The sequence below is a fragment of the Typopeltis vanoorti genome, chromosome 24 (genome assembly GCF_054136105.1).
Source record: "Typopeltis vanoorti isolate ZY-2024b chromosome 24, IOZ_Tvanoo_1.0, whole genome shotgun sequence".
Classification (NCBI taxonomy): Eukaryota; Metazoa; Arthropoda; class Arachnida; order Uropygi; family Thelyphonidae; genus Typopeltis; species Typopeltis vanoorti.
This window is the reverse complement of record NC_143572.1, coordinates 20198725-20217859: the sequence shown is the minus strand read 5'-3', so window position 1 is coordinate 20217859 and position 19135 is coordinate 20198725. Positions and strand designations below refer to the sequence as shown.

The window sequence follows — 19135 nt, the reverse complement described above, 5'->3', positions numbered from 1 at the left end:
TATTCCGAATTGTCATAATTGCATATTTTCCCTCTGTTAATGCTGTCATATAATTGTTGGAAAACAACAAAACTCTGATGAATATTTAAATCAAATTCCCAAAATTTCTATAATAATGGCTTAACTAATATATATATATCTGATCAATTGTAGATTTGTGTTTCCTGAAACCTGCTTGGTAGATGCCAATTATCTTCTCCATAAGTAGGTTTGATCTTCGGAATAGAAGTAAATAGTTTGTATGTTGTACATAACAGAGAAGTACCTGCGTAATTTCCACAAAGTATTTTGTCATTCTTTTTATAAAATGTTAAAGTAGCTCTTATGAAAGATATGAACATGAGTGAGAATGTTAGAAAAGAACTGGAGAGGTTGAGGAATGAATTGAGGGGTGTTCATATTGAGATCAGACTCTTTCTCCATTCTTTTGACATTTGCTCATTGTTACATTTGGTTAAATTTGTGTATTTTGTCTTATAATTTCTTTCAAAAACTTCTAGTTTCTTCCAGCAACTTTGCAGAAATTTTATCTATTTCTGGGGATTTGTTCTTCATGAATGAATGTACTCTATCACATATTCATCTTCTCTAATAGTTATAAATTAAAGATGCCAAAAAATTATATTCTTGGTTTCATCCTTTATCCAAGTGTAAGCAAAGTTTGCACATGAAGTAACTTCACGACTGGGTTACTTGCATATAGAGGCTGATGACTTCACTTTCCTGTCATAATAACCTGTTCAGGTTACTATGACAGGAAAGAGGTTACATATCAGGAAATTGATGATGATATGGAAGAGTAATCCTCTATATGAAATGAGGAGAGGACACACAAGTAATGGAAATATAACATGAAGAATGAGTGAACAGTAAGAAGAAAATTATGATAAAGCAGGGAGGGATCTAATGAAAGAAGCAGTCAATAGTAGTGTAAATGAGGTGAGTGATATGAGCATAGTAAAAGTAAGAGCTAATGTGGTACAAATGTGGTAAATTAAACAACAGAGAGTAGTAGTAGTAAGACAGAGGATGATGTGAAAGTGAAATGGTGGATGAGTGAAGGTAAAATGGTAAAGTAGCTCTTATGAAAAATATGAACATGAGTGAGAATGTTAGAAAAGAACTGGAGAGGTTGAGGAACGAATTGAGGGGTGTGCATATTGAGATAGGACATTTGGATTGGGTGTTTGAAGTGTCAGAAGGAAGGCGCAGTGGTAGATGAGTCCAAGATGAATATTTGCAGTGGAATGGTGGAAAGCAGTGTTCTGCTGGGACTCTGTGGTGAAAGATATGAAAATGGAGCAAGTGTCAAGAGTATGTCTGAGAGGGGCAGTGATAGAAAGAATAACTGAGGCTCTGCAGATAATGCATAATAGTTGACTGCTCATGCTTATATACCATTTCAAGTAGTCTTAGGAATAAGGGTTCAGAGTTTATGTCCTTGATGCAGTTATTCAGTCTGCAAATTATTAGTGTTTGTGCGATGTGGTTAACAGAGGTTATAGCATTTTTGAAAAGACAGAAAAGATAAGAGGAGGTAGGTATTACTAACGATTTCAGAAGGGTTTTGTCCTCTCCATGTCAAACTTGACAAAAGCAGTAATGATGATGGCTTTGAGGCAATTTGGTGTGTGAAGTTCAGGTAAGCATACATTTTAAGATATGTAGTGTCATGTTACTAAGCCAGGAAATGTAAAGAGAGATGATTCTGAAATATTTAGACAGATAAGACTGGTGAGTGACAGCAGGGTGATGATAATGGGTGACTTTAACTGTGGAGGTGTTGATTGATTGGAAGCAAGAAATGATGTAAAGAAATTGAATTCCTTGAGCTACTTAGGAAGGACAACCATCTGATGCAGCATGTAATTGAAGCAACACATGGGACACAGGTGTTGAATTTAATATCTCTTATATAGTGATAATAAAAGATGTCACCACAAAGCCTGCAATTGTGGAGACTGATTGTGTGGTTTTGATGTGGAGAGTGGCTGGGAAGGTACTAGCATCACAAAACAAGATGTGTGGAATTACAGAGCAGTGAACTATGATAAATTAGGGAAACAGATTAGTGATATGCAGTGATTTGATCAGATAAAGAGGGAAGAAATCAGCATTACTTATGACTTGGTCCAAAATCAGGTACTTATGATACTCTTAGATTGTATTCTTAAGGTTAGGAAGGTAAAATTGAGTTATATTCTTTTGGTTTATTAGTCGACCATAAATATTAAAAGATCTACATAATTGTCAACAAGTTTCACCAGATATTCTGTCTGGCTTCTTCAGGACAAGAAAGTCAGTACAATACCATTTACTAGTAAAAAAGAAGAATGGAGTAGCACAGTCAAATTTTTGTAAGGAACTCAAATAAATTCCTTCCACCAGAAAATAAAGTTCACATTAGAACTGGAAAAGAACAATCAATCACTTTTTCTAGATATACTAATAAAGAAACAAGAGAATGGACAAATCCAGCTCACAATATATCGAAAACCTACAGACACTGGACTTACCTACATTTCAAATCAGCTCACCATTATGCACAAAAACTCAGCATTATACATATGCTTAAAAATAGAGCAACCAATATCATCTCAGAAGAAAAAGATCTCCTTGATGAACTCACTGTCATTTCTCAAACATTGGTAAACAACAGTTATCCAAAAAATATAATCCAAAAGATTCTTCATAGGAACCATCCACAGCAACTACCTCCTGTCACACAATATGTATTGTCTATCGCCATCCCTTATGCCGGCTCAGTTTCAACAAAAATAGGCAAACTCATGGGGTTTTGCAACATTAGAGTTGCTCTTAAACTTGTCAAAACTATATGAAACATCTTAAGATCGCCTAAGGACAGTAATGCCTTTTACAAATACACAGATGTATACAACATCCCATGTTCCTGTGGGTTAAATTATATAGGCCAAACTTCAAGAAGCCTAGAAATTCGAAAAAAAAGAACATATAGGAGATGTTAACAAAAACAACAGAACAGACATTTCAAGATTAGCCCAGCATTTTTCGATTTCTCACCACTCCATCGATTGGGATAACATCTCCATGCCTTATATAGAAGAAGATTTTAGATGTAGAAACTTCAAAGAAGCTGCAGAAAAACAAAAGAAAAGAACAGGAGATAATCTGAACAGAAACCAAGGTATTATACTGAAAGACATCTGGAAAAGCCTAATAAATTCACTTAGCTTACTTACCAGAATTTCATTTGCGAAAAACTATGCAACACGCTCAACGAACAATGACTGAGACTCCACACTCCACATGCATATGATGTTGTGCGTCAGTTTTAATTTTACTCGATTTGACTATGCTACTCCATTCTTCTTTTTTACTAGTAAACTGTATTGTACCGACTTTCTTGTCCTGAAGAAGCCAGACAGAATAGCTGGTGAAACTTGTTGACAATTGTGTAGATCTTTTAATATTTATGATCAACTAATAAACCAAAAGAATATAACTCAATTTTAATTTTAAGTGACCAAATAATTTAACAACAATGAACAGTTAGGAAGGTAAATAAAAGTAGGGGTGAAATAGATGAATCATTGAATTATGCAGCAGCTTCCAAGAAAGAGGATGTTTTATTAGAGGAGATATAAAAAAAACAGGGTATCCTTCATCAGCATCAAGAGTATAAGACACAAGCTAGGAAGATGACAGGTGTAGTGAGGAAGGAGAAATTGGCATATGAAAGGTGATTGGCTTGAAGCCATAAAGCAAAACCATACAAAAGACTTACTTTAGTTGCAGGAGGTCACATCTGCTGAAGATATAGTGGAAATATTCAGTGAATATTTTTTTAGTGTATTTCATGTAGGGGATGTTAGGAGTAGTGTTGAATAACAAGGACAGAAGACTGACAATTCAAGAATGGAAAGTATTTAAAATATTAAGTAATAACCTTGATGTTAATAAGGCTGTGGGACTTGTTAATATAAGATAATAATAGGATGTCACCATTATTACAAGAATGTGTGAAAGAGCTGGCAGTGCTCTTGACTTGATTATTCAGTTGGAGTCTGGCAACAGGAACAGTTTCAGAAGAGGAGAAAGAAGGCAAAATAGTGCCACTGCATAAGAAAAATTCAAGTCAGTGGTGTCGGACTGTAGGCTGGCATGTATATGAGGAGAGTGGTGAAGGTGTTAGAGAGACTAGTTAGAGATAGAATACAAACCTGGATTGATGAGAATAGAAATCTTTCTATTCTCATCATGCTATTCTCTCAAAAGAGAGAGTAGCATGGGTTTGTTAAGAGAATATCTTCCTTTAAATAGGGTGACCAGTATAGTATTAGACAGAGGAAATGCTTATACAGTGATTTATCTGGACTTTTGCTAAAGCATTTAATAGAGTTTCTTGGTTACAGGGATGGTTGACCAATAAGAGCCAGTTAGTTGTGTATTAGGTGCAGCATCCCAAAAAAAGGAAGGTGATGAGTGGGGTACTACAGAGTTCTGTTCTGGAATCACTGTTATTTAATTTATGTTAATGTTATAGTTCAGAAAGTAGAGCCTCCATAGCTCAGTTGGTATAGACTTGGGTCAGAAAGACCTGGTTTCAATTCCCGTACATAATGTGAAGAACCTTTATCATGAGACCGACTGACTAAAGGTGAGTCAGTCGGTCTCATGCTGAGGTAGAGGGTTTTTTCGTCCTTCAGAACAGGCAAACTGGCTTCATGAGCACATGCTTCAATAGTCAAAAATACATTCCCCCCCCCCCCCCCAGCAACAGGCTGGTTGGGAGGGGTTGTGCTAACACAAATCGCATCAATTGTAACACGTGGCTTCTGCATTAGAAGTGGGATAAACATGCAGAGGAAGATATAGTTCAGAAAGTGAGAGGAGATATTCAGTTGTTTACTGATGATGCTAAATTAGGAAGAGCAGTGTCAAAGTTCTAATGTGATGTTACAAGAGAATTTGAATAGGTTGGTGCTTTGAGCTGAAGAATGGGGATGCCATTTCAGTGTTTGCTAATGTAAAGTTTTGCACTTTTGCCAAAGAAGATAGAATTGAGGTTTATCATATTGGAGGAACTTTGCTTCAGGTGGAGGAGGAGGCAAGGATTCTACTAATTTTGGAACTGAATTTCAGAGGACGCATCGTGAAAGTTGTAAAGGTTACCCAGAAAATTGCTGCCACATTGTTAACCCTCACAAGTACGGATAAGGAGGTGATTATTCTACTATGTATTATTATTATTACTTGACACCTCCAGGGAGTCCATAGACTCATCGAGGGAGGGTACCTGCTCTACAACTCTGTCTCCACCAACTAACCACAACTACACCAACGCCATCTATCACCACTGGCATTTCCAGACAATCACAAACATCCATGCCCACGGCGGGATTCGAACCCACAGCCTTTTGGCTGAAGAGCGGATGTGCTAACCACTTGGCCAACCAGGCTGGCATATAAGGCACTAATCAGGCCTCATTCGGAGTTCTGCACGAATCTGATCATCTGGCTATATTAGCAATAAGGAAACATTGGAGAAAGTGCAGAGGCAAATAATTGATACCATCTGAGGACTGGAATTTTTGTATGCAGACAGATTAAGGGAAATATGATCTGCAGAGTTGGGTAGATGGGAGGGAGGGAGGGGTAATTATGATTGAAATGTATAAATTGGTTTGAGGAGCCTGTTAGATAGAATATAGAGGAATTATTGCATAGGGTAATGGAAGACAAACAGGTCATCTCTGAAAACTTTACAGAGATCATGTGAGTAGGGAAGTGAAAAGAAAATAAAGATTAATTTAATAAGCCAAAAGGCTATTTTACCGGCGAAATTGTTAATAGAAAGGGGGATGGTAAATCCCTTTGTTTTAATAGCCGGGTACGAAACTCGGATTGAAGGATTTCGATCAGAGTTTCGTACCCAGCTATTAAAACATAAAGGGATTTACCATCCCCCTTTCTATTAGAAAATAAAGATGTTTTGCATGAGTGGAATGTGTTGCTGGAGTGGGTGGTGAATGCTCCAACACTGAATGCTTTCAAGCCAAGGTGTGATAGTTATTGTGGTGTGTGTTCAGCCTCTCACATGAAGTCTTCAGACTCCATGAAGACTTGGAAATAATGCTAAATACTAATTAAGCATGAATATATTGCAAGAAAATAATGAAATGTTTTCGAAGGTTTGGTTGTATGAAAAGTGTAATGCTTTTTTATGAAACTGGGAATAATTGAGTGTTAATACGAAACTTTTATAATAAACAACTAAACTAAAGGAGTGGCAACTTTTGTTTGTTATGGTAACAAAAAGAAGCTTCACTTCAATACTGTAAAAAGAAAATGGAGTTGTGGCATAACATAAAGTTTTCTAGCACTTAGCAGTTCTATTTCAAAATGAGAAAAGGAATTAAATTAGTACTTTAATGAATTTCTGCACATAGCAGGCATAAGTCTATTTTATGTTGGAAATTGTACTAAAAAACAAGATTCTTTGGAATTCGTGAGAGAGAAAGAAACACCAAAATCCAATTTTCTAGTAGTTACTTCTATCATAAAATACCTTTCTCCTGTGCATTCTTTTTATACCACTCCCACTGACAAAAGGCAAAACAAACCTATTGTACATTGGGACAATGTACAGTATTGTGTTGTACAGTATTCATATTGTATAGATGGAGTGCCTCATTGCAGGAGGGCACTTGATATACAATACACAGTGGATTGTGTGTGTGGTGTAGAGGGACCTCCTGCATTAAGTCATCGGAAATGTCATAATAATAAAAATAATAGTATTCCCATGCAGAGTTGCATGATATGGACTTTTATGTCCACAAAAGGAAATATTAATTTTAGAAATTAATAATAAACCAATTTAAAACAAATTTCTGAACAAATGTCAGTCATTTCTTCAAATAGCTTTTCATCAATATTAAAATGGTAAAAAAACTGTACTAATTATTACATTATTTATAAACTTATTAAAAGAACTGTTCCTATACATTATGACAGTTAATGACTTCGATCTATTATATTTCCAAAATCAGCTTTTTGGGAAATGAAATGTTCAAGTTTTTTTATGAAACTTGGCAGTAGATGGCTAGTATCCAGAACCATCCACTCCAAATTTAGTTACCAACTTGTATGGCAGTCTATCAAAAGCCTTTCCAAATCTTAGTGTTCCACTGTATATATTCACAGAAGAGGCTTCAAAGACATCAGATGATCTTATGAAGACAGAAGGAGAACACACATGAAATGCTCTGGGAGAAAGTCAAAGTATATACAGGATACAAACTGGCTTGGTTGGCTGAGTGGTTCGTGTATCTGCTCTCCAGCCAAAAGGCTGTGGGTTTGAATCCCGCCATGAGCATGGATGTTTGTGATTGTCTCTGAAAATACTAGTGGTGGTGATGGGCGGTAAATGGCATTGATGTAGATGATGATTGCAGTTGCAGTTCATTGTAGTTGGTGGATTGAGTGGTGGAGATGGAAAGGTAGAGTAGGTGCCTTCCACTGTGTCTTTGGACTCCTTGGAGGTGTCATATAATAATAATAGTATCACCTTAGATTAGGTCTACTCACATGTCTTTGAAAGCTAGCAATATCAAGTTGTTGTTTTTTTAACCTCCATTTTTATATGATTCTACTGTTGTTGCCATCTGTTGATTCTAATTTTTCTCAGTGCTCTCATAGTAATGCTAGTTAAATTGTATAATTCTAATTATTACTACAATATTATTCTAATTATTGCTCATGCATTGGAATTGATTCCTTAGCTGAATTTTTTCAAATCTTCCCATAATCACATAATACTTTTTTTTGCATTACTTTTTAGTAAGATGGCAAGTAAGCAGACATTTGCTCTTAACCATAGGGATTAGATTGAAAACAACTGTCTGTTCAGCCTACAGTGCATTATAAGATAAGGAATAAATTAAAGTATATTTAAATCGCCTCAAAATCCAAGACTTGGCTTATTGTTGAATAATTTTACGAAGTAACTGATATGTTATTTTGAATTAATTTGTGATGTATTGATTTATATCATATGACCAAGGTATTATTAAACTTCACAAGAACATGTTATATAATGCAACATTAAACATGTATAACTTACTATAGTTATACAGTGAGTTATACATTCTTATATATATTATATATTAAACTTCACAAGAACATGTTATATAATGCAACATTAAGCATGTATAACTTACTATAGTTATACAGTGAGTTATATATTAGGTATTTTCTCTCCTTATTAAACATGTATGTAATATTTAATATAAACAGTAGCACTTAATAAAAAACAAACATCCTACTCAATTTTCACTCAAATGTTGGCAGTCCTTAGTTATCTAAAGCAGTGATATGCTCACTTAACTCTAGGGAAGTTACACTCCTTTTTTTTTCTGTTTTTCTCTAGGAACAAAAGGAGTATCATTGTCATCGGATAACAAAACTCCTTTTTTTTTTTTTTTTTTTTTGTAACTGCAATATAACTGGATTATTAGTTAGGAATATGATTCTCTAGTGACCCAGCTCATGGCTACAATTATCACTCAACATTAGCTATCACTTGAAAATATTATGAAAGTTTTTTTGTACTTTAAAACAAATGGACAAAAAAAAAAAAAAAAAACTTTGCCATCACTAACGTTTTTTTTCCTTAATATTTCTGTTATTTTTTAAGATCTTGAACCCACAGTCTATTAAAGAATGGAGATACTATCCACTTGCACAATCAGACCAGCCAAGTCTTTTAGAATTTTCACTGCTGTCATATATGATTATCAGAATATTTAACATATCGCTGTTATTATTTTAATTGTTATGCATTTAAATTAATGGCTAGTGCATCAACTGAGAGTAGAAGCTTACAACAGGTGCATTATTGTCTTTGAATCAGTATCTCGATTTAACATCATGTTTGAATGCTACAATTCTAGAATACTAGCATTTGCATTTTACCCTTTTTCAGTTGGACAGCTAAGAAATCTTGAGGATGGAACACCATATCAGTATCAGGTGAGGAGAGATGACCATGACTATAATCAAAGAAGATATGAAGCTTTAGGAGAGGTAACATGTTTCTTTTATCATCATCATCAAATTCCTGCCATGTATCCTCAAGGGGTGTACATGGCAGGAATGTTTTACTTGTTCCACAGGTTCTCCATTCACAACGCAGCTAACATATTCAGCGATTCTGCCTATTTTCATTGTCTTTGTCTTTTTATTGCTGATCTTCATACCATATCTATTACAACAGTTATTCAATTTAGTCAGGGAATCTTGCAAACTTGTAGCTGATTTATTAGAAGTATAACATCGTCTGCATGAAGCAAAGAGCTGACATTTTTTATATTACATAACAATATACTTAGTGTTCCAAAATTAGGTATCTCCACTATTTTTATTGCTTTGGATTTCTACATTATATAACTATGGGTTATTAAAAATCTTGTAAAGATTTTTACCAGTAATTTTTACATATGTTCAGTTATGGGTGAAAGTTATTTCACCTCAATTTTTTCAACTTTACATACAGTCATTTACAAGGACACCTCAGTTCATGAATTTTCTTATCAAATTTGAAAATTTTCAGAATACGTTTCATTATATGAGGTTCTGGTTTCATAAACACTTAATTCAGTGGTTCACAAAATTTTGTATATCTAAAATTTTTTTTTCAGCTAAGCATTAAGCAATTGTACATCATTTCCATTACCTCTTAATTGCTGCCAAAACATTGGCCCTTGCAAAAAGTGCCATTCTGATATCGAAAGTGACATTGTGATATTTTGACAGAGCCAGGGACTGGATAGTATGTTAATTAACTATTTTTTTAGCCACTGATGGCAACAGATGTCTGTCTTAGTTGTTTTTTACTAGTTGCATGTGTTTAAGCTCTAAAACATTTCACACAAATACAGTAGCAGAACACTGTTTTACATGTCTTTGATGAATTTCTTCATTTGTCACACCTTCAGGTATAATGCAGACCCTGATTGCTGACTAAAGAAACTTTTTCTAGGCCTTTTTTTATTTCAGTTGCTTCCTTAGTTGGTCAACTCGGCCAAAGGCATGTAAGGTTTTTCCCTACTGTAAATTTTGATTTTTAACCATAAAACTTTGAAAAACTGACTGTGGAACTTGTACTGTATGCCCACAGCTGCGAGACCCTTTGATACTTCTGCGCATGTCAGAAGAAGGAGAATCCATTCCGATATTAGGGTAATCAATGCATTTCATGGGATGAGTATTTATTATTATACATCGGAAAATTAGCTTTTCTTTTACGAAAATTCTAGTTCTTGAAGTGGTTAACTAATTTGCTTGTACAACAGTTGAAAAATTTACATATAAAACATGTTATTTCGCATATTGGTGACTGATTCATTCATCCTTTATTTCTTTCTTTTCCTTCAGCATGAATCGACTATTCTTGGCACATTGCCAAAGTCGGTTCTCTGAAGTGTGGGTGTACAGTACTATTTCAGATAATAATATACCACTTAGGTTTATGAATACAAAACAGTGGCAATTTGGCATAATCTACTCCTGATGTCTTGAAATCATCAGTATTTCTAAACTACCATTGTCAATTAAGGTGAAGACTAGTTTCCTGTTGTGATGTCCAAAAGTTGTGTAGGACTAAGAGTTCTACTATTAGGAACCAAAGGCATTAGTGGGTTTATTTATTTTTTATGTAATAACTCATGTATTATAAATTTATGTATAAAGTATATTGACTTTGCCAGCCAACCTGATTTATTACATTTAGCTTGCTTAGAAATTGATTATATTAAGATGCTTGAATGAAATGTAATCCTCTCATCCCCACCCAACTTTGAATTCTGATAAATTAAAATTCCTTCCTTAAAGAAACAGTAATATTTTTTAATTTAGCATTACTTAATGAAAGATAGCTCTCAGCTTTGACCAGTCTTTACAAGTTAGGAATTACAACTCTACTAAGTATATTCTTTCTTTTAAGGTTACACGGTGATCAGCATTCATGGTTAAGAATTTAGGGAAACACAACACACATGTTCAAATAATTACTTTACTTTACTCAATGACCAAGATTTATTAGTCTTGGTTGTTGAGTGTGATGTTTTTAATTTTGTTTATTTATTAGTCAGCCTTGACATAACTGCCCTTTTCACCAATGTTCCGATCAATGATACTATTATTCTCATACAGAACCTATTTCCACCTGACATCATGGCCCTCTTTGCCCACGTACTCTGCTCCAGGTATTCACGTGGAAAAACAATTTTTCCTACAAAAAAGAAGGTGTGGCCATGGGCTCACCACTCCCCCCCCCCCCAATAGCTAACTTTTACATGGAAGACTTTGAGCAATGAGCTCTAAATTTGGCCCCATGGCCGCAAAACAATAAATACATTGCAAAAAGCCACCTGAACAAACAACACAAATGTATTCAATTGACCATTGAAATCGAAAACAACAACTCTCTTTCTTTTCTAGACACACTCGTCACACATCTTCCCTTAAGCTGTCTCTCCTCGGTCTACCACACACACACACACACACAGACTAGTTACATACACAAAAATTCATACCTCCACCCAACACAAAAACCAGGAGTCATAATCACCCTCAAACACAGAGCACTAACTATTTGCTTGAATGAACAATCTCTAAGAATTCAAAATCATTAACCATACATTTGTAACAAAATGGCTATAATAAAAAAACAGTTCACAAGATCCCCCATAAAAATACCACTAAAAACAAAAAAAAATTATAAGAATGCCATAGCCATACCATATGTTATTGACATCTCAGAAAAAATAGACAGAACACCACATAAATACAACATCAAGACTACCTTCAAACCCCCGGCAAAATTAAGAAATTTACTCAGTTCTTTTAAAGATCTGCTTCCATACTCAGCCCACCCAGGGGTTTACAAAATCCAATGTACATGTAACCTACCCTACATACGGGAAACATGACACTATCCCAATCAGAAAAGACAAACACAAATGACACATTAAATACCTCCATTATGGAAAAACAGGCCTATCAGACCATGCACTCCAAACATACCATAGAATTGACTGGAAAGGCACCAATTCCCTACACTGCACCAAAACCTGGTTTGAGAGGAAAATTTAAAGAAGCCTGTGAAAGGCTAATACACAGTCCAAAAATGATAGACTAATCATTCCAAGGAAAAACACAATCCAAACCTGAACAAAAATGATAGATTAATCATTCCAAGGATGTGGAGGACCCATCTGCAACCCTTAGAGCACCAGAAAGTCCAAAAGGATGTCTCAATACGAGAGGACTTTAGAAATGTTTAATGTAGTTCTGTTTTTAATTTATTTTTATATTTTTTTAATATTATAAACTTTTTTTTCCCCACTAGAGGTCAGGCTAGATAAAAGATTAATAAGCAGCTTAGATTTCATTTTACCTTTGTAAAGTGCAGTAACATGTAGCTTGCTCCTTATACATATGTATATCTCTGATGATGACCTTAATACAAAGGTTGAAACGTCAATTATTACTTTCCTAATTAAATAATAAAGTAACGTGAAAACCACAGTAATATCTTTAATTAGGATATTTCTTATTAAAATTAATTGTACATCTTCAGTGTCTGTAACAGTAATAGGAATGGAATACAGGCAAAACGTTTGGTGGATCACCTATTAAAAAACAATTGTTACCGTGTACTAGGAAATAATTATTATTATTATTACGGGCGACTCCAGGGAGTCCTTAGACTCATCGGGGGAAGCCCTAAACATCATGTACACACAACTATTTGACATTCTCACAGTATCTATCATACCTTGCCTTGAACTCATTCACTGCCATAGCACCCACAACAGACTCTGGCAGCTTATTCCACTCATTTACCACTCTTAAAGTAAAGAACCCAGCTCTAACACCTTTGCTAACCACATTCTTGCCCAGCTTCCATAGATGTCCCCCTAGTTCTCCCATCACAGAGTCCTGATCTCAAAAATATCCTCTGAATTAATCCTATGGAAACCCTTTAGCAATTTGAATGTCTCAATCATATCTCCCCTTTTCTGCCTATCAACTAATTTCTGCAACCCACAAATCTTCAACCTGTTCTCATAAGGTTCATTCCACAGTCCTGCTGCTATCATCTTGGTCACTCGCCTCTGGATCCTCTCCACCTCCTCCCCATGAAGAAGAAACCTAGGTGACCAAATCTGGGCATAGTAGTCGAGATGAGGTCTTATCAAGGCTCGGTACAGAGGCAATAAACTTGCTTCTCTCTGCTCATCAAAGTATTTTTCAACAACCAAGTGAGTTGATGAGCTGATTTAGCCACTTTTGCAATGTGCCCCCTAAACTTCATCTCCCTATCCACCAACACTCCCAAGTCCCCGGCCTCATCATTCTCATGGAGTACAGTTCCACCAATGTGGTATACTGCTGCTAATCTTTTCACCCTAAAATGCATAACCTTACATTTTGTCACATTAAGACATCCATTCTCCTTAGCCCAGAACTCCAATCTATCCAAGTCTTCCCGCAAGATTTTGACATCTTCTGCATTCACTATTGCCCTACCTAACTTTGCATCATCAGCGAACAAATGAACTGTTCCGCTTAGATCCTTCCCTATGTCGTTAACGAACAAATTAAACAGCAGTGGTTCAAGAACAGAACTCTGCGGCACATCACTAGTCACAGGCTGTCTTTTGGACTCTACTCCTGAATAAACTACTCTCTGATATCTCTCCATCAACCACCCACCTATCCATCTCACCAACCCTATATCCTTTCCCATATGTTGTAGTTTACAGATTAGAATTCCATGTGGTATCCTGTCAAATGCCTTAGCCAGGTCCAGCAGTAAACCCATTACCCTTATCCAGTTCAGCCATCACTGTGTTATAAAACTTGAGCAAGTTACTGACTCATGATCTACCCTTCACAAAGCCATGCTGTCCCCCCGTACAGTATCTCATTATCATCAATCCATTCCTGTATTTTTCCCCTCGACTACTTTCTCCAAGACCTTGACAACAATTCCTGATATGCTGATCGGTCGGTAATTTGCAACAGTAGTCTTGGATCCTCCTTTATGCAGTGGAACTATTTTGTCCTCTTTCCGCACCTTCGGGACTAAACTAGACTCAAGACTCAGATTAAACAACATGGTCAAGGGCACTGATAATTCTTTAGCCACTTCACATAAGACCCGTGCTGGTATACCATCCAATCCCACAGATGTATTCACATTAAGGTTCTGTAATAGACTATTTACCTCCACTTCGTTCATCACAATTCCATATAAACTAATGGTTTTCCTTCATTTTTTCAATGTCACCACCTGGATGATATACTCTTGCAAAGTGCTCGCTCAATAATTCCACTATATCGACTGCTTCGGTGACCTCCTTATCATCATCATTGCTTAAAATCATTCTACCGTGTACAGTTTTTTTTTTTTTTTTTTTTGCTTGCAGCACATTGAAAGAACTGTTTGGGATTCTCTTTAGCTTGCATAGCTAGTTTCCTTTCATAATCCGCTTTTGCTTTTTTTTTTACCACACTCGTTACCCTTCTGGCCTGCACTTTATACCGTTCGTGTGCCTGCAGGTCACCTTTCTCTTTAAATTCCTTCCACAGTTGTTTCTTTTTTTGCAGCTCAAGCTTAATGGTGTTATTCATCCATTTAACCCCTACTTGTTTTACTATTTGGACCCTAGGTATACAATCAGCCATAACCGCCTGTAAATTCTCCTTGACCACTTCCCTTGCTCTATCGACATCCAGCCCTTGCAGTTTTACATGCCATGGCACTGATCCAAGCAATCTCCTAAGCTTGTCATACTTGCCAGCACAGTAAATATTTAATAAATTAACGATAACAAATTTAATCTATTAAGATAAATGGTTTTTTACATAAGATAAAAGTCTCCCAGATCTTTGAGAGAGACATCCAGTCATTTCTATTTAAATTCGGTCAGTGTAAGATAGTTTCACAACTTTCTTTGAATAAGCTTTCATATTTGAATCTGCATGTATTGGAGGAGAACTGCTTTATCCCACTGGACACTATGAGTAGAGTCAATACTGTGCTGCACCAGATCAGACTTCAGAGGTTTGTTATAATCAATATAATATTGATGTTCTTTTATTCTTTTTGCTAAAGAACGACCAGTTTGTCCAAAATAAGAGCCATCGCATTCGCAAGGTATTTGGTAAACGCGCCAGCCAAAGATAGTTTATCCTTTGTAGAAGGTAATAAAGAAGAAATTTTGTTGATAGGAATATATGTTGGAATCAATTGATACTTTTTTAGAATTCTACCTATAGGTTCTGAGATTCCCGGAATGTACGGAATAGGAACTCTGCGGACTGTTGAAGAAACTGTAGGAGTTGGAACATAAGAGTCAAGTATCTGTTGGATTTGATTGGAGTTGTAATCATTTGATTCGATTAACTTTTTAATGATTTTTAAATTGAAGGTACTGCCATGGGTAGCCTTCTGTCTCTACCTCTGGCAAACTACTATTTGAAACAATTCGAAGATACTACGTTCTCATCCATTCATCCTCAACCATCTCTTTGGTACCATTACGTCAATGATGTTTATGCTGTTTGGCCATACACTGAAGATGAACTTTCCATCTTTCTACAACAGATAAATAACCTTCACCCACGCATCCAATTCACTATGGAAAAAGAAAAGTCTGGTACTTTACCATTTTTGGACATCCTCCTTACTAGAACATCTTCTGGTACCTTATCTACAAGCGTCTTTCAAAAACCCACATTTACTGGCAGATACATTCACAAAAAGTCTGCGCACCACATTTCTCAAAAATTTGGCATTCTTAAATTCTAATTCATAGAGCACGTGAAATTTGCTCTTCCCCAATAATCTTACAACAAGAACTTTCCATCAATAAAAAGTTAATGGAATCAAATGATTACAACTCCAATCAAATCCAACAGATACTTGACTCTTATGTTCCTATTTCGTACATTCCAGGAATCTCAGAACCTATAGGTAGAATTCTACAAAAGTATCAATTGATTCCAACATATATTCCTATCAACAAAATTTCTTCTTTATTACCTTCTACAAAGGATAAACTGTCTTCTCTATCTTTGGCTGGCGTTTACCAAATACCTTGCGAATGCAATGGCTCTTATTTTGGACAAACTGGCCGTTCTTTGGAAAAAAGAATAAAAGAACATCAATATTATATTGATTATAATAAACCTCTGAAGTCTGGTCTGGCGCAGCACAGTATTGACTCTACTCATAGTGTCCAGTGGGATAAAGCAATTCTCCTCCATAGATGTAGATTCACATATGAACACTTATTCAAAGAAAGTTGTGAAACTATCTTACAACGACCGAATTTAAATAGAAATGACTGTATGTCTCTCTCAAAGATGACAGACTTTTATCTTATGTAAAAAAACATTTATCTTAATAGATTAAATTTGTTATTTCTATTATTTCCTAGCATGTGGTAACAATTGTATTTTAATAGGTGATCCACCGAACGTTTTACCTGTATTCCATTCCTATTACTGTTACAGACACTGAAGATGTACTATTAATTTTAGTAAGAAATATCTGTCCTTTTACTAATTAAAGATATCACTGTGGTTTTTATGTTACTTTATTATTTAATTACTATGCCACGGGTTCCACTAAAAATTAATTTCCTAATTAAGTAAAGTAATTATTTTAACATGTGTTATGTTTCCCTAAATTCTTAACCATGTAAGTATAAGTATAGATTTTAAATATTGTAGTATTTTTCACCAAATGTTGGGTAGAAAGAAATATATAATATGAAGCTCAGTTTAAACTAGAAATTTCCAAAATATTATTTTTCCTAAATTTTTTTTGTAAATCTTCACTATTTTTAATTGTACGAGGTGGTATCAAAAAGTTTCGAGACTAAGTTTGTAACACACCAACAGATGGCTGCATGCACAGCCACAGGGAGCACCTGCCTTCATAAGTCAGTGTGCCAAAAGACATTCCTCTGTACATCAGGAGCCATGCAACTGATACTATTCTGACCACCTGCGTTACCACATCTACGATTTCATCATGGACAGCAAGTTAGAACAAAGAGCAAACGTGAAATTCTGCATTAAACTGGGCAAATCTGCCACAGAGATGTTTGACATGCTTCGGCAAGTTTACAGCGATGCTGCAATGAGTTGTTTGAGGTGTTTTGAGTGGCATACGTGCTTTAAGAGCAGAAGAACATCGCTGGAGGACGATGAGAGATCAGGAAGACCATCAACGAGCTCAATCCCCAAAAATGTCGAAACCATTCAGCAACTTGTGCATGAGGATCAACACTCCACAACATTGCTGCCATTGTCGGTGTGTCATACGGAACAGTCCAGACAATCCTCATGTGTGATTTGAACATGCACCGTGTTGCTGCCAAGTTCGTCCCCAGGCTGCTGATCCAGGAGCAGAAGGAACTCCACGTAGAAGTCTGCCAAGAACTCCATCAGCATGCCGTGGATGACCAATCCTTCATGTTGAGGATCATCACTGGTGAAGAAACTTGAATGTACGGGTACGACCTTGAGACGAAGCAACAGTCTTCACAGTGGAAGAGCCCATTATCTCCATGACTGAAAAAGGCGAGGCAGGTCTGCAGCTTGACCAAGTGCATTCTCATCATCTTTTTTGACATTCGTGGCATTGTGCATCGAGAATCCATCCTCAGGGGCCAGACCATCAATAGCGAGTTCTACTGCCAGGTTTTAAGGCGTCTGAGGGAGGACATTCTGCGAAAGTGACCAGATCTGTGGTGCGCGAAAAACTGGATGCTCCACGACGACAATGCACTCTCTCACTGAGCTCCTCACATGTGAGTTTCTCGCCAGAAACAACATGATCTCACTTCTGCACCCACCCTACTCGCCAGATTTGGCTCCTGCAGACTTCGCCCTCTTCCCGAAGATGAAGATCCAACTCAAAGGTCACTGTTTTGACACCATTGCAGAGATCCAGCACGAATCTCAGAAGTGCTTGACATGCTTCGAAAGAAGACTTCCAGGATACATTCCAGAAGTGGTAAGAACACTGGAAGCGCTGTATTGATATGCAAGGGGACTATTTTGAAATTGATAGTGTATAAATGTAGATAAATAAAGTAATTTCTCTTAAATAGAGCTAGTCTCGAAACTTTTTGATACCACCTTGTATATCTTACTAAGGAGTTCCTCTAGCCAGACTCAATCAAATGACCTAGAAATGTTAAGAACAACCATATGAGTTTCTTGAAACCTTTCCATAGCTTGTGTAATATGGCAGGCAGAGTTGGCTAGATCTTCAATGGAATGAGAATAACAATTAACCATTGGGCCTCTAGGTAGTAGTGAAGAAGCTGACTGCACTGATCCTCTCTTTGCTGTCCTTGAGAAGACCTAAGCAAGAGCAGTGGGACAATTAAATTATATATCTTATACATCTCCTGACCATTATCTCCCTGTGTTGTTGCTGGGCAGATGCTAAGCAAGTTAGTTGCTTAGCATCTGATAGCTTCAGTTGAATAGGCAGTACACTTTCTATTTTTCTTATTTGTTGACTTTTTGAAATGGTTCTTACGCAAAAGAAATGCTCTCCAAACAGTAATACAGCCTACTAATCATTATATGGAGTTGTTCTGTTATGCCTGAAACCTAATTTTTTCTTTTCTTGATTTCAGATAAAATCAGATAATACAATTAATACTAAGAGTAAAAAAAATATCAACAGGTTCTGTCTTGTTGACTTATTGTCATTTCAAAAAAAAAAAAAAAAAAAGTGGGGGTGATCTTAGGCAAACACACACCTTTTTTTTGGGGGGGGGGTAGTAAGAGTTGAGAGTTTGCATAATTTATTGAGACCTATATATATATATATGTATAAATTTTACAACTTTAGATTCTTTAAGGTGATGAATTTCATGTGTTGAGATATCATTTAATGTGTAAAGAAATAATTAACAATGCTTTCTTTATCCTCGTAAAGCCTCATAAATAGAAACATTTTCATATTTTAATGCACATTTAAAAGTTGCATTTTTTTTTACTCATCTTCTCTCCTGTAGTCCTAAAATGGACTGTTGGGTCACTCATGGCTAGT

General features: G+C 36.0%; 1 protein-coding gene across 4 annotated transcripts in view; it reads left to right on the top strand.

Moving 5' to 3' along the window:
* Positions 1-19135, top strand: part of LOC150092978 (cotranscriptional regulator ARB2A homolog) — a 216902-nt gene that overhangs the window by 36200 nt on the left and 161567 nt on the right. For all 4 annotated transcript variants that reach the window (XM_090413574.1, XM_090413573.1, XM_090413572.1 and 1 more), the window contains exon 4: positions 8969-9069. In XM_090413574.1, the coding sequence (XP_090269700.1) occupies positions 8969-9069 (101 nt within the window). The remainder of the gene's footprint in view (positions 1-8968; positions 9070-19135) is intronic.